The 21,275-nt window shown below is 40.5% G+C and overlaps 1 protein-coding gene across 2 annotated transcripts; it reads right to left on the reverse strand.

The window, feature by feature from the left end:
* Nucleotides 1–209: 209 nt before the first annotated feature.
* ZNF24 (zinc finger protein 24) lies at nucleotides 210–12,566 on the reverse strand. Of its 2 annotated transcripts, none has more exons than XM_010362706.2 (4): nucleotides 12,312–12,566; nucleotides 8,201–8,703; nucleotides 7,800–7,947; nucleotides 210–5,740 (listed from the first exon to the last, which is right to left on the reverse strand). In XM_010362706.2, exons 2-4 carry the CDS (start codon nucleotides 8,618–8,620, stop codon nucleotides 5,202–5,204), a joined length of 1,107 nt encoding a protein of 368 aa, XP_010361008.1. In that variant the 5' UTR covers nucleotides 8,621–8,703; nucleotides 12,312–12,566; the 3' UTR covers nucleotides 210–5,201. The 2 variants fall into 2 exon arrangements, with proteins under 2 accessions (XP_010361008.1, XP_030781765.1); XM_030925905.1 differs by having other exon boundaries at nucleotides 12,302–12,392.
* Between the last annotated feature and the right edge of the window lie 8,709 nt (nucleotides 12,567–21,275).

Here is a 21,275-nt window from a genome sequence, read left to right on the forward strand (position 1 = left end):
CTCTCAGCAGTGTAACCCTTAAAGTCCCAGGTGAATGAGTCTAAAGGAAGAGTAAGAAGAGACCTGCCAAAGAGGCAACTGTGTAAAAAGCTGTTCATCCACATTGCCAACATCAGTGTTCTGTTACTATTGGAATGTAAAGTATATGTGTGTGGTGTGTGTTATAGGGAGAGTGGAGTAACAAATGGCAAAAGTTGACAGAGGCCAAATCATGGAAGGCCATGCTAATTTTATTAACTTATATAGTGCATAAAGTCTAGAATTTAAAATTACAAAGGTTTTCTACAAATCAATAAGAAAATACAAATAACCTATATTAATCAGAACAGAAACCCAATTCAATTATCTTAAACAAGAAAGGGACTTTATTGGCTCACAAAACTTTAAAGTCCGGAGGTAGGGCAGGCTTTAGGCACAGCTGGATCTAGGGCCTCCAGAAAAATGACATCAGAACTTAGTTCTCTTTCCATTTCTGCTAGCATCCGAGTTTCTCCTCAGACAGACTCTCTCCACATGGCACAAATTCAGGTTTACATGGTCCTTGATTCCTGGGATCTCCATAAAGCCTTCTTTCCAGTAGTCCCAGCAGAAGTTCTGTTGAGGGCTCTCCTTAGCCTGGCTTAAGTTATATACCCATTCTTTAATCACTGTGGCTAGGAAGCTGTGGGACTCAGGAGGCCAGGCCTGGTCATGTACTCACCTAAGCCACAGGGAATGGGTTCCCCACAAATAAATAAGGGTTGTATTACTAGAAGATAGGGAAGGAGATGCTGAACAAACAATAACAAGATACCCACACATAACCCAATAGAAAGCAGGTAAAGGATACAAACAATCCACAGTAAACTATAAATGGCCAATAAACATGAAAATAACCCCAATCTCACCATTTTTTTTTATAGTCAGGGAAATGCAAAATAAGAAAAGATTCTTTTTCGCCCAACAGACAAAAACTATCAAGTGTAGGTATGGTTATATGGGAAAATGAACATTTTCCATACAGTTGGTGAAAATACAGTTATGAAGGCCTTTGGGAAGACTAAAGGTGGACAGAGAACAAACCCTTTGACCCAACAATCCACCTTACTGGACTCCAGACTAAAGAAATATTCACACACATGCACAAAGACATCTCAATAGGATGTTTACTTTGGCAATGTAATAGCGAGAGGAAAAAAATTTAAGGGAATAGTTAAATAATGGCATTTTCATAGTATTTAATCATATTCAACCATTAAAGAAATTTAAAGACCTGTTATCTTTTTTTGAGACCAAAAGCTACAGAATATGAGATCCTATTTATGTAAAAAGTGTTTTTATGTGTATGTATATTTGCATGGAAAGGTGACTAGAGGATGTATGTTAAACTGTGGTGAAATGTGATTGGTAGCATTGGAGAAAAGGTCTCTCTATTCAAAGAACTGTGTTATTATTTTTTATACAATGAGAAGGTAGTCATTACACTTTCATAATTCAAAAAAGAAAAATGGGCAAAAGCAATTCTTAATAGGAAATGCAAATGGCCAACAAACATGAAAAGATGTTCCTCCTCATTAACATTCAGAGAAAAGAAAGAAATTTTGCCTATCAAATTGGCAAACATTTTTAAGGATTCAGGGTTGGCAGACTGTAGGCAAACAGGCATTCTTACTAATGATGGAGTTGTAAATTGGTAAAATCTTTTTGGTACTAGTTCTCAAAACTGAAAACGTGAAATCTGATCCAATCAATTTCTAGTTATTCATCCTACAGAAATACCCACACAATTAGCAAAATACATGTACAGGAAAGTTAACTACACCTTTATCTATAGTGAACCTAATTATCAATCCATAGGGGATTAAATAAATTACAAAATATTCATGCAATGGAATAGTATATAGTTATGAAAAAAGAACATCTTCAATGTGGGCAGAGAGGAGGCAAGTCTCAGTGTAGTGCATGTGAAATGGGGTTATCTCCTACTTTATATAGTAGCTGAGGATTAAGTTAATCAATGATAAAGCACTTCAAGCCTGTCACAGCAACCACAGGTGTCAGCTATTAACACATTATTGATTAAATAAGTATATGCCTAAATCTGGAAGAACAACAAACCGAATTATCATGACTTCTGGGTAACACTGTGAAAGGAAATACCCTTTTTCATTTTACATTTCTGCACTGTAAAAAATTCAAACCAGCAATGTATAATAGCTTTTACATTTGTTAACCATAAACACAAATTTATCGAGGTTTAATAGCCACCACCCATGGCATGGTGAATATGTCCCTGGAGTCTACAGAACCAGATGTGAGTTTTATCTCTAGGCCACATGCAAGTCACATGATCTCTGAATCTTGCTTTCCTACTCTACAAATGTGAGATAGGTACAGTGTCTTAAGCCAATGCCTAGCATGCAGATTATTTCAGTACATGTAACCCTCCCTTCAATTTACATGAATATGAGACATACTGCTAAAGATCAACAAGTACCAACTGGGTATGACTACAGAGAGATTAACCTCCAAGAAAGCCAGAAGAAAAAACCAGCAAATGCTCAGTGGCTACTGGGCAGGTATCAGCAGTCTGCATGACCTAAAATGACTGCTCATTTGCTAACCAGATGTTCTGGCAATGCCACTGCTTGGCAACTGCCATATCACCACTTCATCAGAAGCTAGGCACTCCCCCAAATTTCTAAGATTATCTGTGTGGGTAATAAATGATTGTGTGGATGGAATTTTAAAAATCACTACAGAGTATTCAAAATCAATTTGTATAGTGGGGACTAAGCCTAACCAGAGAGAGAAAGTACACATCTCATCATTTCCTCTTCTTGTGTGCTACCATCCAGTTTGTTTTGGTCCAGTCCCTTTTCCCCACAGAGCTTTGCCTTAGCCTCAGAATCCTTTCTGAACAATGCAGATATTAGAGCTGCCAAGACAAAGACAGTATTTGCCAACCCTAATACTACTTTTTCTACACTCACATTACCAAATATCTTTGGCATTTATGACAAATCTACCACAGGGAAGCTTCCTTGTATATAGGAACCATATACGATCTTAAAAAGCATGACATAACAGCCATTGCTCCCTTCTTACCTACTCTGATACAAGAATTCTGTCATCCCAGCTGTCTTCCAAATATGCCACCTCAAAACCTACTTGGAAAGAAGCCAGTTATAAATAAATAAATCACATCATTTATCTTAAAGCAGAGGAGTTTATAGCTTTATTGGACATTGACTTGTTTTCCCTCAGCCACAGAGAAAAAGACCCAAACAAAAGTCCCTACATTTTCTTGTATAACTTAAAATACATTATATCATTACTACATATTTATACTTCAATAAATCTTAATCTATAAAGCACATTGTTTTATAACTGTTATCAGAAAACCTATAAACAAGCTCCATTCTGCCTCACTTCTCCAACCAGCTGGCCTTGCATTTATTACTATGCTTTTTAATAGGCTCACGCAAAATCTCACCTTCCATTTTTAAACTTGATCCAAGCACCAGATATAACCAAAATCTCTGAACTAGGAAATATTTGTATTCACATGGGTCATTTTCCACACAATGATGCCCATTATAAAAAAAAGCCTCCTCTCATATTCTATATTTTAACTTCCAGAGTTTTCCACTCAACAGTAGAACCACAGTACTTGGAATTCTCAGCCAAGGAGTATATAATCCTACTACTACAATGTATTACTTTAATACATTTTTAAAAATGTGTTAAGACTGAAAATTAAAAAAAAATTCAATTCTGATAGGATAGTTAATAAACTAGTTGTTAATAGTCTAGTTGTTTATTTTTTAAATAGAACAGTCCGTTCAACTTAATATGTAGGTACAACCTCAATGCTATTAAGAGATTGATTAGTTCTTTAAAAAGATTCGCAAACTTCCAAATTGTGGTAAGAGTATCGTGGACTCAGCTCTGAAGACCACTGGAGAGCGAGCTAGCTCTTTGAGCCAAGTCCTCCTCCCCTTCCAAATACAACACCCTGGTAAAAGAACTATAGTTCTGGGAACCTCACAGGTGACCTCCCCTGAGGAATGCTCAGACAAGGGGAAGAGGCTAACTCACATAAAACAGCAAACCCCTATGATTTACAGTGGAAGAATACCTACCTACTTATGGTAGGATTACAGTACCTAGCACAGTGCCTTGTCGGTAGAAAATGTTTAATAAACGCATGGCTGCTTTTTTAGCCTGATGTTCAACCCTTTTGTACCAAAGGAATAAAAAATAGGTAACCTGATACTTGTCCACCTGTCAGGGAATTTTCTATCCTTAGCAAAGATGAAGGCAAAATAATGATGAATTTGATCATCTTTTTCTAAAAGCCATGACAGACCATTACCCTTATGTTTACATTTGCCCTTCAACACTGCCATCCACTACAAAATATTTCCCTAGTGTTATAATTTCTACCTTCATTATTTTACAATTGTCTATTGTTTAGACTGTATGCTTTTTAATAATATATGGGAAAACATTATTTTCATTAGTAAGATGACTCCAAATTATAGAGAGGATGAGTAGCTTTTGAATTTTCCTGCAGGCAGAATATAAATTCTTGATACACTTCAATTCTTAGATCAAAGTATTTGTGTATCTTCCCCAATCAAGGTGTTCCATTCACTTTTTGATGTTTTATCACCATCACTTCTTATCTGAGATCTTATGGCTCATTTTGAGGCTCTTAGCCATCCATTATCCTCTATTTTCTCAAATGCATATTCAAATTAGGTAAAAGGAAACAAGGGTAAATTTTTAAAAGATGGTTTAAAATGGTTTTCAGACTGTAATTCCTGTTGCCTTTTTATAAGGGAATGTATCCTTATAAAGAACATTTCAATGATCAATGCAGAAGTAACATATTTGTCTTTAAAAAAAAAAAGGAAACTTTCAAGAAAGGGACAATGAATCAGGTAGTTCATTATTTGGAGAATAGAGACATAAACATCACATGGAAAATTTAGGCATTCAGACCTGAATTAAGTTTAAAATTTCAGTTTCTAGGCAGGTACGACACCATTTCTTTCAAGATAAAATCATAATGATGAGTGAAGATTTTTACATTTCCCAGTGGATTTTCTGACAGTCAATAGGGAAAAAACTATTCTGCATCATTTCATATTTTAAATTTTGTCTTCATTTCTGAAGAAAAAGACCTGAGTGCTGATTTTTTTTTTTTCAATTTCTTAAACTTTCACAACATTCAGAAGTTTTTCTGCGTTGTGTCTTCTCTGATGTCTAAAAAGATTTGAGCTTTGACTATACGATTTCCCACACTGAACGCATTCATAAGGTTTCTCCCCAGTATGGATTCTCTGATGATTAATAAGCCCTGAATTCTGGCTAAAGGCTTTCCCACATTCAAGACATTTGTAAGGTTTTTCTCCAGTGTGGACTCTCTGGTGTTGCACAAGAATGGAACTTCGGCTGAATGCTTTCCCACACTCAACACATCCATAAGGTTTCTCCCCACTGTGAATTCTTTGATGAAGAATAAGGGCTGAGCCCTGACTGAAGTGTTTTCCACATTCATCACATATATGTTGTTTCTTTCGAGAGGGATTTCTCTTTCTTTCAAACCTGCCCTTGGGGAAACAGGTTTCTCCATATTTAAAAATCTGAGGAACACCCATATTGAGAGTACCAGGAACTTCATGGGATTCTACTGCTGAAGGAAGCTCCTGCTTTGGAGCTAGTGCTCCATTTTCAGTCCTACCATCATCATCTGAAAAAAACAGAAAATGTAAATATCATTCATTATCTATTAAGGGAAAAAGAAACCTAAAAAAAATTTTTTTAATGAATTAAATAGCTTGCACACATCTATAAACCACTCTGAAACTGGTGTTAAGGCCTGTTCTCAAAAAAGAAAAATGAAATTACTCTGAAATAACAGTATAACATCATGATATATCTGAATAAAACATAGGCAAGTGGTTTATAAATGGTAGTCAGGAAACAAAGGGCAGAAAGATGGTAGATTCTAAGATGGCTAGGGAGATAGTCAAAGTTATGTGGCTAGGTATGGATGAAACGTTGTAAGAATAAAAATAAAATAAAACTGGCCACTAGGAAATCATTATAATGTTCTTTTGCTTTGAGAAAGGGAGACATTACATCGAAATACAAAGAAGTAAATTTAAAAAACCTGTCAGAAAGTGGCTATTTCTGAAATGAACAAGACAAGTCAGGTCACAGCCAATGTTAGACTAAAAGCAGAACACAGCAGTCTTGACATGAAGGGGCTGAAGATAAGCTGGGGGCATCCTGTGTTAACCAAACACATGACATAAAAATTCAGTATGCCCCTAATAAACGAAAGTTTTCCAATAAAAGAAGCTTGCCCCATGTGGTATTTGTCATGGTACTTAGAAAAATGGTTATTTCTAAGCCAGTGAAACATGTCCAATGAAAGAAAAGCCTGAATTACCAACAGGTAGTAGCATCACTCACATGCAGGCAGAGATAACAGCAAGTGTCATTTAAGACTTTTCTGAAACTTCATGCCTTAAGGAGTAAAGATACAGTTAATCTAGGGTTAGCAACTGCCTTCAGTGAAGAGGGAAATAGTAAATCATTAACAAAAAGATAAAGTCAGGAGATAGGGCTAAGAGAGAGAGACTGAAAGGTTAGAGGACAGTGAGGCTTGGAGACTTGAAAAACAGAGGAGTGAGTTTGAAGATTAAGTGGAGACAAACGGCACACAGGAAACAGAAATTCCCAAGTGTGGAAGAGACTAGACAGCTGAAATAAGGCTATTTAAACATAGGTGAAAAGTCACTCTAAAATTCAGATGAGAAGTTGAAAATATCAACCCCATATATCAAGAATGATGCTTCTCAAACTTTACTGCACAGAAGAATGTCCCATGAAACATGTAAAACTGCAGATTTTCAGCAGACTTCAGCCCCATCCCAAAAGTTCTGATTGGCTGGCACTGTCCCCTCAGATGTGAAGAAAACCTGCTCAGACCTCATTCAATGACATATAAGCACCATCTACAACTACCTCAAGGAATGATTACTAAAGCAGAGTCAAACAAAATTTCATTTTAGTTCACATAAACATGAGAAAGCAATCTAGCAGTTTTAGGAATAAACTGGGCCATATCAAAGGATACACATAAGTATATGGTGTTAATGGCCAATATAATGGGAAAGACCAGTCTCGTGAATTAATACAACTGTGAGCTTTTAGAAAAGCTTTTTCTGCATTTAAAGCATGTTATAGCTAAGAAGGCTTTTTTTACGTAAATACTTAGAAAAAGGAAAAAAATTACTCCAAATATAATTTCTACAAAAGAAGCTTCTTAGAAGAAAATGACTCTAGGTAGACGTTGAAGAAAATCAGAAATAAATATTTAGAAAGACTTCAGTGATATACAACAGAGAGATGAGAAGAGGTTTTCAGGTAAGCTTACTGTACCAATGGAATTAGGCAGGAGATTGAAAGTAAAAAGGATGGAAAACGGATGACAAGTAATACTGAATGTAAAATAGAGGGACTTGGTCCATGGGTGGGTGCTGGCTCAAAGTAAGGCACATGCTAGCCTGACATGGGCAACTCTTTTTAGGAAGGAAACTCAAACGGAAGAAAAGGGTGAAGATGTTAATGTCTAGGAATAAAAGATCTGAGGCCAGCAAAATCAACTTAATCAGAAAAAAACTGAGATCTTAGATTAAGAGTGATATGACCCCCCCCCACCAGTGAGAACAAGCAAAGTTCTGAACAAACGGCCTACGCTCTCTTTCACCCTCTAGTCCACACAGAGTTCTGGTCCTCACCACAGTGCCTTAGGGAATGGAGCTCCCAGGATGCCCACTTGAGCTGGTTCTCCACAGCATCAAGCTCAGAACTTGGTAATCCCTGAGCTTCTTCTTGAGATACCATGTCTTCTACTAGTACTTCCCGTTTTCGTCGACGGAGAGAAACCTGGAAACAGAAAGACGTGATTCAGAGAAGGAACTGTAATGAGAATCAGAACCAGAAACATGTAAGAGAAACCCCATAAAACAAATATTGCAGAAGCCTAGATGGCAAAGAAGCACAGATAACAGGGAGTGGTAGGGACATGGGGGAAAAGGTATAAACATAATTCTAACTTAGTTGAGTGGAATTAATTTAGCAGCTTTGCCTACTACTTTGCCAGTGCTTCTGACCCAGGAAATGACACAAGCAGGCTCACCGGTTGTCCAGGGTCATCAAGTTCACTCTCCAAATCCTCCAGCACTGTCACTGCCTCCTCTCCATTCTCTGGATGATGATCTCGAACCCAAGTCTGTAGCTCTTTGGGTAGGATGGCAACAAACTGCTCCAGCACTACCAGCTCCAAGATTTGCTCTTTTGTGTGCGTCTCTGGCCTGAGCCACAGACGGCAAAGTTCTCGGAGCTGGCTCACAGCCTCACGGGGCCCAGGTGAATCCTGGTATCCAAACTGCCTGAATCGCTGTCGGAAAATCTCTGGGTCTGGGAGATGGTTCCAGGGGATACTTGATCCCTCTTCGCCATCAGGATCCTCCTCCAACTTCACTCTCAGAATTTTTTCCTCTTCATCTGGAGTTGGGATGATAAGTATTGAATCTTCTTCCACTGACTGTGCAGACATTCTGATTTATAATATTTCAAGAAAATACAACTGAGGCAGAATATAAGCCTCAGGGCAATACCCCGTTTTCTTCACAGGCACTCCTGAGGCACAAGAAATAAAAGATATATAAATAAGCAAAAATATCCTAAGAATTTGGACTTACACTGATAAAAGTAAAAGATACTTGTTCTTTGACGGAGTTAAAAATTCCAGTTAATAACCTACACCAGGATTTGGCAAACTACAGCTTCGCGGCCAAATCTAGCCTGTCACCCATTTCTGTACAACACTTGCACCAATAATAATTTTCACATTTTTAAATGGCTGTGGTCTTCACCACAGTGCCTTAGGGAATGGAGCTCCCTAAAATCAAATGAATACCTAATGATATTTAGGGAATGGAGCTCCCCAAAGTCATATGAATACCTCATGACACGTGAAAATGATACGAAATTAACATGACTGTATCCATAAAAAATTGTACTTACTCATACTTCACGCTACAATAGCAGAGTTGAGTAGTTTCAACAGACTAGATGGCCTAAAAAAACCCAACACAGTCATGCACTACAAAATGATGTTTGGGTCAATGAAGGACCTCATAGATGACAGTGCTCTCATAAGATTATAATGGAGCTGAAAAATTCAAGATTCACCTAGTGACACTGTAGCTGTTGTAAGATTAATGCATTATTCACATGTTTGTGGTGATGGTGGTGTAAACAAACCTGTTGTGTTGCCAGTTTAACACATACAGTTATGTATGATACACAAAACTTGATAACAATAAACGACTATGTTACTTGTTTATGTATTTACTATACTTTTCATACTATACTATTTTAGAGTGTGCTCCTTCTACTTATTAAAAAAAAGTTAACTGCAAAATGGCCTCAGGCAGGTCCTTCAGGAGCTATTATAGAAGGCACTGTTATCACAGAGATGACAGCTTCATGCCCGTTATTGCTCCTGAAAACCTTCCAGTGGGACAAGATACGGAGGTAGAAGGCAATGATATTGATAATCCAGACCCTGTGTAAGCCTAAGCTAATGCAAGTGTTTGTCTTAGTTTTTAACAAAAAAATTCCAAAAGGAAAAAAAAAAAAAAACTGGCTAGGTGCAGTGGTTCACATCTGTAATCCCAGCACTATAGGAGGCTGAGGCAGGAGGATCACTAAAGACCAGGAGTTCAAGGCTCCACTGAGCTATGATCGCACCACTGCATTCCAGCCTGGGCAACAGCGTGAGACCCTGTCTCTAAAAAATGAATTTAAAAATAGCAAAAAGCTGGGCCTGGTGCGGTGGCTCACACCTGTAATCCCAGCACTTTGGGAGGCCGAGGCGGGCAGATCACGAGGTCAAGAGATCGAGACCATCCTGGCCAACATGGTGAAACCCTGTTTCTACTAAAAATACAAAAATTAGTTGGGCGTGGTGGCTCACGCCTTAGTCCCAGCTACTCGGGAGGCTGAAGCAGGAGAATCTCTTGAACCCGGGAGGTGGAGGCTGCAGTAAGCCATGATCGCGCCACTGCACTCCAGCCTGGCGACAGAGCGAGACTCTGTCGCAAAAAGCTTACAAAATAAAGATATAAATATATTTACACAGCTGTACAGTGTGTTTGTATTTTAAGTGAAGTGTTATCACAAAATAGTAAAAACGTTAAAAAAAATTAAGTTTGTAAGTGAAAAAGTTCCAGTAAGCTAAGGTTAATCATTGAAAAAAAAAGTTTTCTTAATAAATTTAGTGTAGCCTAAGTGTTCAGTGTTTATATAATCTATAGGAGTGTACAGTAAAGTCCTAGGCCTCCAAATTCACCACTCACTCACTGACTTCTTAGAGCAACTTCCAATCCAGCAAGGTCCATTCATGGTAAGTGCCCTGTACAGGCATACCTTTTTTTTTTTTTTTTTAACACCTTTTATATCATCTTTTACTTATTTTTTCTATGTTTTGATACACAAATAGTTAGCATTGTGTTACAATTCTCTACAGTATTCAGTACAGCAACATGCTGTACAGGTTTGTAGCCTAGGCACAATAGGCCATACCAGATAGCCTAAGTGTGTAATAGGCTACGCCACCTAGGTTTGTGTAAGTACATTCTACGACGTTCGCACAAGGATGAAATAGCCTAACACATTTCTCAGACCGTAGCACTATCGTTAAATTATGCATGAACTTACTTACTATATGGCCACTTACAGGAAAATTCTGCCAATCATGACCTACTAAGACGACAAACCCTATGTCAATAATCAAAAGAATCCAAGTAAGAACCAGACTACTTCAGTGCTTTCTAAATGTGCGTGACCCTGGAACGCATTACTTGCAATTCAGGATTGGTGTTTCCTGACACACACAAGTCAACCAAAACGAAGGTTTGCTTTATTATTATGTGCTTAAAAAAATTTTACCACTTAAAAAATATTTTTAAGGTATTTAAGAACTCCTTGGACTTAAAATATATGTGAAAAAAATGTTCACTTGCTGAGTAACAGATTACATAATATTGAAAAGATCATATGTGAAAAACAGATCACATAATTTTGAAAAATTATCTTGCACATAATACGTAAATATTCAGTCTTCCACCACACCATACGTACATTTATATTTATGATAGGCATTAATCACAGAAAATTCTATTAAGAAAAGGCACTCGCATAAGCACCTTAACTTCTTGCAGTGGTCCAGTGTCTTGTCCTTACACTGGATGACTCACAGTTTCCCCAGCTTCTACCTTCAGGGAAACTGTGTGCTGTTTCTGGACCTTTATTATTTGCACTATCACGCCCGTGCTGTTGTTTATGACACATACTAGCAATGAGCCATGCAGCCTATTCTGGTTATTTACTCAGGGCCCAAATTCTGAACAACTTAAAAAAACTTATCGTAACCCAAGCAAGATGAAGACTGGAATCAGAAAAGGCCTTATCAGACAAGTAATACATACTGGTTTAATTAAATACCCTGGAGTGTGGTGGCCTTATAAATAAGGTCTAGCCAACATTGATTTGTTCCTATTCCAAGACCCTGCTTATCAACGGTGCAACTATTTCTACATAAATTTCTCTTCCTTTTATGCTGTAGAGCATACTGCTTGTGGGAAATGGAGGGAAGGCCGACGGTCCCGACAATGTTTGGTCAGGGCACCTCGTTCCAGGTGATCGCCCACCTTACTGCTGCAAAGACCCGCTGTGTACCCCGATCCCGGCCAGTCCTCTAGCCCCTCTTCCCAGCACTCAGGACGGCGGATTTCAGATGACCAAAGACCACCCTGTGACAACAGCGTCGGAACCACGGCACTTCCGCCTGCGGCCGGTGGGACTACAAATCCCAACAGCCCCGCGCAAGTCTCGCCCCACAACCACCTCCTCCCAACACAACTCCCAGAACCCTCCGCGAGACGCCAGGGCCTCGAAATAGAACAAAACCGGCCGCGGGGGGAGGGGGAAGGTGAGGGTCTCGGCGGACAGAGCGGGATAGAGAGCTCTCTGCAGACGCCGAAGACCCAAGCAAGCCTGCCGCCTACCTCTCCCCGCCCCACAACTGCTAGGCGCGGAGATCGCGGCCTGTTCCCCGCGCCTCCCGGGAAGCTGAGGAAGGTCCCGGGAAGGCTTCCCCGCCGGCTCCTGCTAAGAGGTCCGCAGACCCTAGCCCGGTGTCCCCCTCCCTCTCATAACGTTCCCCGCACACCGGCGCAAACCTCTGGCTCAGGAACCGCAGCAGCTTCGCTGTCCACGGCAGACGCAGAAACGCCGTTCACAAGCCTTTTCCCAGAAGCCCCCGGCACGGGCTGCTTCCGGTCTGCGGGCCTGAGGAGGCGGGGAGAGGTAAAGCCCACGTTGCCATGGAGAAGCACCCCGGGCGGGGGAGGGGCGGCCCCACGACAATGACCGCATTGAGGCTGCGCTTGGCCTCGCGCCTGGAACAGCCTATCGTCCTCTGGACCGTTTAAAAGAAAAGAAAAAGTAGAGGACTCTACCGTTAACATAGTCCTTACAGTTTCGCAAGCCCTTTCACGTGCATTATCTTGTGGATCCTCTCAGTAATCCCCTGCAAGAAGGAATAAAAGCGAGTATTTGTGAAAGCTTACTACATTGTGCCAGGCGCTCTCATCGTGCTTTACATGTCATTTATTTTTTTCACAAATAAATGATGTAGGAACTTTCATTATCCCCATTTCACAGCTGAGATAGTTGAGGCACAAATACAGTAAATAACTTGACAAGAGCTCACAACTCATTTGTGGGTAGCAGGATTTGAAACCAAGACGTGATTCAAATCTTTGGCTCCCACTAGTTATGTCACGGAGCTTTATTCTGACCTATTTATCTGTCAGGAAAACTAGATGAGACAGGTTAAGGGTTTTGGCAGCGATGTCACGGTGAATTTGTAGAATGCATGGTCATCTTCAAGCTGGGCATTTTATACCATAAAACAGCTGCTGACGCAATCATTTATTACAAATCAGACCACTTCACTCCCCTATTTAAAGCCCTCCAATTTATGCCATAATAATTTATGAAATAAAAACTCCTTATAATGTCTTGTAAGTCCCCCGTGGCCTGTTGCCTGCCCGCACCCCCAGACCCTGGCGCCCCCAGTCACCTCAGCTCTTCAGCTCCGTGTGGCCCAAGATCCTCAGCCTCACCGCCAGCCTTTCATGACACATGACCCTTCATGGCACTATTATTAATGGAAGTGATCTCATTTATTTACTTGTTTTTTGTTTTGTTTTGCCTTTAAGTTCCTTAAGGGCAGGGACCTTGTCTGTCTTGTTCACCACAGCATCCCAGCCTAGACCCCGGAAGCTGACTGCCTGGTAAATAGAGAACACAATAAATGTTTGTTGAATAAATAAATGAATTGTGGGATGGTTACATCGCTGCCTTTAGTTAGGTCACATGATTGGCATCAGACACCACACAAAGGAGCCCTGTTGTTTAAGGACTGGTCAAAAGTGCAGATCCAACCTAACATAAGCATTTCAAGTTCCTCAGGCTTTGACTTTTTGCCTCATTAGGGAAAATGCCCTCTGCAGAGTGCCAGCAGGCTCTGCTGGATTCGTGCATGAAGAGAGCAAGTGAGCCAGCAGCTGATGCTATACCACTGCTTTTCATTCCGACCAGAGCTTTTCTCACAACCCGTGCTAACACTTCTCTCTTCACTGCAGGAAGCTTCAGAAATCCAGCCTTTTCACTCTGCTACTTGGACACGGCCCCCAAGCAGCTTGGCTGCTCTTCCCAACTTCTCCCTCTTTTCTGATTCATAAAGGCTACCTGAAGTCATTTTTGTTTTATGAGTTTTTACATCTAATTAATGTTGGAAAACAAAAATCTCAAACGAAACCTTGGGGAAGTTAAAAATGTTGCAACGTTTTACAAAACCCTTTTCCTGTGATTATATTCTGTTTGTTTTTGAGACAGGGTCTCGCTCTTTCACCCAGGATGTAGGGCAATGGTGAAACTTTGGCTCACTGTGGCTTCGACCTCCCAGACTTGGCGATCCTCCCACCTCAGCCTCCTGAGTAACTGGGCATTTTGTACCATAAAACAGGTGCTGATGCGATCATTTAAAATTACAAATCAAACCACTTGACTCTCCTAATTAAAGGCCTCCATTTTATGTTGTAATAATTTATCTTGAAATGCTTGTGGAAGGCTGGACTTACACTTTTGACAAGTCCTTAAACAACGGGTGTGCTCCACCATGCCCAGCTAATTTGTTTGTTTGTTTGTTTGTTTGTTTGTTTGTTTGTTTTTCAGAGATGAGGTCTTCCTATGTTTCCCAGACTGCTCTCCAACTCCTGGGCACAAGTGACCCTCCTGCCTTGGCCTCCTAAATTGCTAGGATTGCGGGCGTGAGCCACTGTACCTGGCCTCCATTCTATTCCTAATTCCTTCTAAAATACTACATGGAAACCACAGTGAGGTTTTCCTCACTAAGTTACTCTTTTGAAGGCAGACGCTAATAACACCTGCTTTGAAACACCATCCTTCTGAGGTCCTTTGGGATTTTTCCTGAATGGTGGCCCTTGTTGCCATCTTAAAGATCTAGTCAAGATAAAACATCATGTTCCTCTGGACAACCTGAATGGAGGGAGCAGCTTCATACCAGGGCCTGACAATCTTGCACATATCCACATAGACCACATAGGCAATGCCTGAACCACAGCTGATCTGAGTCTTGGCAGAACACCTTGGTGTCCTCCCAGAAGATGAGCACAATGAGAGACTTGTAAGCAGCTACTGCAAGGCCGTTTCCCACTCAGCTCTCTGTCTTCCAAAGAGACTGTCATGAGGCAGTTTCTCATTGCTTCCCAGGTTCCAATGAGCCATTCTGCCTTAGCCACTTAGAGTACAGCCACAGGTTATAACAAGGCTTAGCTGCAGCATGGCATTGACCCCTCAGCAACAAGGTGTCCACAACGTATGCTGTAGTCATCCAGCCCCTTCTGTTTTGGTGTCATCATGTTGGTATCTGAGACAAAAGCTCATGGAGAGCTGGCACTTGCTTTTGCTTTCAATGTCTTTGTAAATAATAATATGTCTAAATTCAAAAAGGGCTCATTTCTTTACCAGCCAAATCTTTCAACCTTGTCTTGATACCAAACATCTGATTCATTAATTAATGGTAAAACAAACAAAACTACCAGACAGATACCACCTGGGTACCAGAAATACAGAGATTAATAAAATGAAGTCATGATTCCTTCTTTGTTTTTCCCTTTAAAAGAGATGGGGTGTCACTCTGTTGCCCAGGCTGGAGTGCAGTGGCATAATCACAGTTTGCTGCAGCCTCAAACTCCTGGTAGGGATCCTCCCGCCTCAGCCTCCTAAAACGTTAGGATTACAGGTGTGAGCCACCATGTCCAGCTTGATTCCTTCCTTTAACGTTACCATCTCTTATTAAGGAAATAAACAGCAACAACAGAAAAAAAACAAGTATTCACAAGGCAGTGTAGAGTGCTACTAGAGAAGAGCAGAATGCCTGTAAGGGCTCCTAAATGAGATGGTGTGCTGAGAGGGAAGGGAAGCACCCTGAAATGGAGGAAGCCAGCAAGAAGTTTTCAGGCTGGGCATGGTGGCCTGCACCTTTGGTCCCAGCTACTCAGGAGACTGAGTTGGGAGGATTGCTTGAACCTGAGGGGTTGAGGATGCAGTGAGCTGTGATCGCATCACTGTACTTAAGCCTTGTGGACAGAGCAAGATCCTGATCAAAAAGAGAAAAAAAAAGAAGTGTTCACATTGGAAGGAAAGTATAGACCTTCAGATTTGGTGTTATCAGATTCCATCCAAGACTGATTTTTTTTCCAGGCTTTGGAGCTCTCAATCCTCTTCAGCTCAAAAGTATCTCCCTCTGGGCGCTTTCAGTACATTGCTTAAATATTCCATTTTAGCTAGTAAGTATACAGTATGAGGAGTCTTTTGATTGCAAGTGACTGAAAACCTAACAGGCAAGCATTGTTAGCTTCCTACACAAAGTGCTTCCCCTTACTTCTAATACACTCCTGATTTTTTGGATGGAGAGCTGGGAGTGTGCCCAGCTGTAAGAATGAATTGTAATTGAGCTAAGCTGTCCATGACCATTCTGCTTCCCTGTGCCAGATACTGCTTTGCCTTGCTGGCAGCGAGGAATGAGTATGTGATTCATGTCTGGTCCATGAGATAAAAGGGGAAATAGTTTGTATCTTTGAAAAAATTTATCTAATTCATTTAAGTTGTCAGATTTGTTGGCATAAAGTTCCCAATTTTTCCTTAATATCTTTTAATGCCTAATAATACTAAATGGTTCCTTAATATCTTTTTAATGTTTGTAGAGATGTCCCCTCTTTCATTCCTGACATTGCTCATTTCTGGTTTCTTTTTTCTTAATCAAGACTTCAAGTTTTGTGCGAGGCTTACCAATTTTATTAATTTTTCAAAGAATCAACTTTTGGCTTTGTTTGTTTCATTATTCTCTATTTATGGAGTTCTTCTCTTTTAATAAAATTAACTGACAACAAAATATGGCATTTTTGGCAGGGGGCAGATATTTCTGAGTTTTAGATTTGTGAAACGACCACCAAAATTATGATACAGAATAGTTCCATCATTCTGTAAAACTCCATCAAGTTGTACTCACGCCTTTGCCACATCCCTAATTCATGGCAACCATAGATTTATCATCTGTCACAATAGTATTGACTTGTCCAGAATGTAATAAAAATGGAATCATAAAGTATGTAATCTCTTAAGGCTGGTTTCTTTCATTCATCATAATGCCTTTGAGATTCACCTGTGTTGCCATACATACCAATAGTTGATTCCAGTCTATTACTGAGTAGTATTCCACTTGTATCTATCATAGTTTGTTTATCCATTCAACCACTGAAGGACTTTGGGGTTGTTTCTGGATTTGGGTGATTATGAATAGAACTACTATAAATAGTCATGGACAGAGGCCAGGCGTGGTGGCTCATGCCTGTAATCGCAGCACTTTGGGAGGCTGAGGCAGGTGGATCACCTGAGGTCAGGAGTTCGACCAGCCTGGCCAACATGGTGAAACCCTGTCTCTACTAAAATAAAAATTAGCCGGGCATGGTGGTGTGTGCCTATAATCCCAGCTACTTAGGAGGCTGAGGTAGGAGAATCACTTGAACCTGGGAGGCGGAGGTTGCAGTGAGCCGAGATTGCACCATTGCACTCCAGCCTGGGCGACAGAGTAAGACTCCGTCTCAAAAAAAAAAAAAGTTCATAGACAGGTTTTTTTGTTTTTTTGTTTTTTTTTTTTTTTTTTTTTTTTTTTTCTTTTGGAGATTTCTTTGCTTGTTTCCTTCTGGGCGGGGGAGCATAGACAGGTTTTTACATGAACATAGATTTTATTTCTTTAGAGTAAATATCTAGAAGTGGGATTGGTGGGTCGCATGGTAAGTACATGGTTAACTTCCAAGGAAACTGCTGAACTGTTTTCCAGAGTGTACCATTTTGTACCACCAGCAATGCATGAGTGCTCCAGATGCTCCCCATCCTTAACAGCACTTGGTATTGTCTTTTGCTGCTGCCGTTTGTCCATTCTAATATAGCTCATCATTGTTTCAATTTGCATTTCCCTAAAGGCTAATGATGTTGGACAACTTTTCAGGTGCTTTTTGCCACCCATAAGCACTCTTTTATGAAGTGTCTGCTGAAGTTTCCCTCCCCATTAACATTTTTTTCTTACTATTGAGTTTTGGAAAGACATAAGTCTTTTGTCTAATTTGTGATTTGAAAATATTTCTGAGTCTGTAGCTTATATTTTCTTCTCTTAATAGTGTGTTTTGCAGAGCAAAACTTGTTAATTTTTATGAACGTCAACTTATCTATTTTTTAGTGCTTTTAGTGTCATATCTAATAATACCTAATACCAGACCATGAAGACTCTCTCTTATGTTTTCTTCTAAGAGTTTTACAGTTTTACATTTCACATTGAATATATGATTTAGTTTGCATTAATTTTAGTATAAGGCATGAACTATAGGTCAAGGGTTTTTTTTTGTTTTGTTTTGTTTTTTGCATAAAGATGCCCAATTGTTCTATTTGATAAAAGTTCATCCTTTGTCCATTGAACTGCCTTTGCATCTTTATAAAAAATCAGTTGGTCATATTTCTCATTTCTCTAAACTGTTAAGTTATCAAGCATGTTATTTAACATGCTTGATTACTGTATCCTTATGATAATTGTCAAAAACCTGGGCTGGGCATGGTGGCTTATGCCTGTAATCCCAGCACTTTGGGAGGCCAAGGTGGGAGAATCACTTGAGGCCAGGAGTTCAAGATCAGCCTGGTCTACATAGAGAGACCCCATCTCTACAAAAAACTAGAAAAAATTATTTAGGTGTGGTGGTGCACACCTGTAGTCCCAGCTACTAAGGATGTTAAGGCAGGAGGACTGCTTGAACCCAGAAGATTGAGACTACAGTGAGCTATGATTGTGCCACTGTACTCCAACCTGGATGACAGAACAAGACCCTGTTTCTTTAAAAAAAAAAAAATCTGGTAGTTTGAGTCCATTTAGCATTCCATATATCTTTTAGAATCAGCTTGCCTATATTTACAAAAACATCCTGCTGGAAATTCTATTGGAATTACATTAAATCTATTGTTCAGTTTAGGGATGTTCATGAACACTACATCTCCCCCATTTATTTTGGTATTCTTTGATTTTCTTCATCATCATTTTGTAGATTTTAGTATACAAATTCTACCCATGCTTTGTTCAATTTATTCTTAAATACTTACTGTTTTATGAGCTATTTTAAATGTTTGTCTTCTGAGACAGAGTCTTGCTTTGTCACCCAGGCTAGAGTGCAGTGGTGCAATCTAAGCTCACTGCAGCCTCCGGCTCCCGAGTTCAAGGATTCTCATTCCTCAACCTCCTGAGTAGCTGGGATTACAGGCAAGTGCCACCACTCCCAGCTAATTTTTGTGTGTGTGTGTGTGTGTATTTTTAGTAGAGATGAGGTTTTGCTATGCCAGCCAGGCTGTTCTCAAACTCCTGGCCTCAAGTGATCCACCCACCTCAGCCTTCCAAAGTACTGGGATTATAGGCGTGAGCTACCGCACCTGGCCTTTAAATAGTATTTTTAGAAATTTTGCTTTCCAATGTTTATTGTCAGTATATATAAATGTAATTGATTTTTGTGTATTGACTTTTGCTATGGACTAAGTGTTTGTGTTCCCCTGAACTTTATATGTTAAAGCCCTAATTCACAATGTGGTGGTATTTGGAGGTGAAGCCTTAGGAGGTGATATAGTTTGGATCTGTGTCCCTGCTCAAATCTCATGTTGAATTGTGATTCCCCAATGTTGGAGGTGGGGCCTGGTAGGAGGTGATTGGATCATGGAGGCAAGTTCTCATGAATGATTTAGCACCATCCCCCTTTGGTGCTGTTCTCATGATAGAATTCTCATGAGATCTGGTATGTAGCACCTCCCCCCTTCTCTCTCTTCCTTCTGCTGCAGCCATGTAAGATGTGCCAGTTTCCCCTTTGCCTTCCACCATGATTTGAACTTTCCCAAGGCCGCCCCAGTAGTTGAACAGATGCCAGCATCATACTTCCTGTACAGCTTAGAGAACCATGAGCCAATCAATCTCTTTTCTTTATAAATTACCCAGCCTCAGGTATTTCTTTATAGTGATATGAGAATGGACTAATACAGAAAATTGGTACTGAGGAGTGGGGCGTTGCTATAAAGATACCTGAAAATGTGGAAGCAGCTTTGGGACTGGGTAATGGGCAGAGGTTGGAAGAGTTTGGAGGGCTCAGAAGACAGGAAGATGAGGGAAAGTTTGGACATTTCTAGAGACTTGTTGAAGTCTTCCTAGAGACTTGTTGACTAAAATGCTGATAGTGATATGAATAGCGAAGTCCAGGCTGAGGAGGTCTCAAATGAAAATGAGAAACTTATTGGGAACTGGAGTAAAGATCACTTTTGCTATGCTTTAGCAAAGAAGTCTGGCTGCATGGTGCCCCTGCTCTAGGGATCTGTGAAATTTTGAACTTGAGAATGATGATTTGGGGTATCTGGTAGAAGAGATGTCTAAGCAGCAAAGCATTCATGATGTGGCCTGGCTGCTTCTAACAACCTGTGCTCATATGCATGAGCAAATAAATTAGCTGAAACTGGAACTTACATTTAAAAGGGAAGCAGAGGGTAGAAGTTTGGAAAATTTGTAGCCTGGCAATGTTGTAGAAAAGAAAAGCCAATTTTCATGGGAGGAATTCAAGCAGGCTGCAGAAATTTGCATAAGTATAAAGAAGCCAAGTACTAATAGCCAAGACAATGGGGAAAAGGCCTGGAAGGCATTTCAGAGACCTTTGTGGCAGCCCCTCCCATCATGGGCCTGGAGGCCTAGGAGGACAGAATGGTTTCCTGGGCCAGGACCAGGGCCCTGCTGCCCTGAACAGCCTTGGGACACTGTTCCCTGAATCCCAGTCACTCAAACTCCAGCCACGTCACTTAGGGGCCCAGATACAGCTTGGGCCACTGCTCCAGAGAATGCAAGTCATAAGACTTGGCAGCTTCCACATGGTGTTAAGCCTGTGGGAATGCAGAGTGCAAGAGTTGAGACTTTGGCGCCTCCACCTAGATTTCAGAGGATGTATGGAAAAGCCTGGAGGTCCAGGCAGAAGATTGTTGCAGGGATGGATCCCTCATGGAGAACCTTTACTAGGGCAGTGCAAAGGGGAAATGTGGGGTTGGAGCACCCATACAGACTCCCACTGGGGCACCGCTTAGTGGAGCTGTGAAAAGAGGTCCATCATTCTCCACACCCTAGAATGGCAGACCAACCAGCAGCTTTCACCCTGCACTTGGAAAAGTCACAGGCACTCAGTGTCAATCCTTGAGAACAGCTGTGGGGGCTGAATCCTGCAAAGCCACAGGGTGGAGCTGTCCAAGACCTTAGGAGTCTACCCATTGCATCAGCGTGCCCTGGTTGTGGGACATGAATTCAACAGAGATTATTTTGGCACTTTAAGATTTAATGATTACTCTACTGGATTTGGGGCTTGCACGGTGCCTGTAGTCCTTTTCTTTTGGTGGACTTCTCCCTTTTGGAATAGGAGTATTTACCCTATGCCTATACCTTCATTGTATCTTGGTTGTAACTAACTTGTTTTTTATTTTACAGGTTCATAGGTGAA

This window comes from Rhinopithecus roxellana, chromosome 21 (assembly GCF_007565055.1).
Source record: "Rhinopithecus roxellana isolate Shanxi Qingling chromosome 21, ASM756505v1, whole genome shotgun sequence".
Taxonomy (NCBI): domain Eukaryota; kingdom Metazoa; phylum Chordata; class Mammalia; order Primates; family Cercopithecidae; genus Rhinopithecus; species Rhinopithecus roxellana.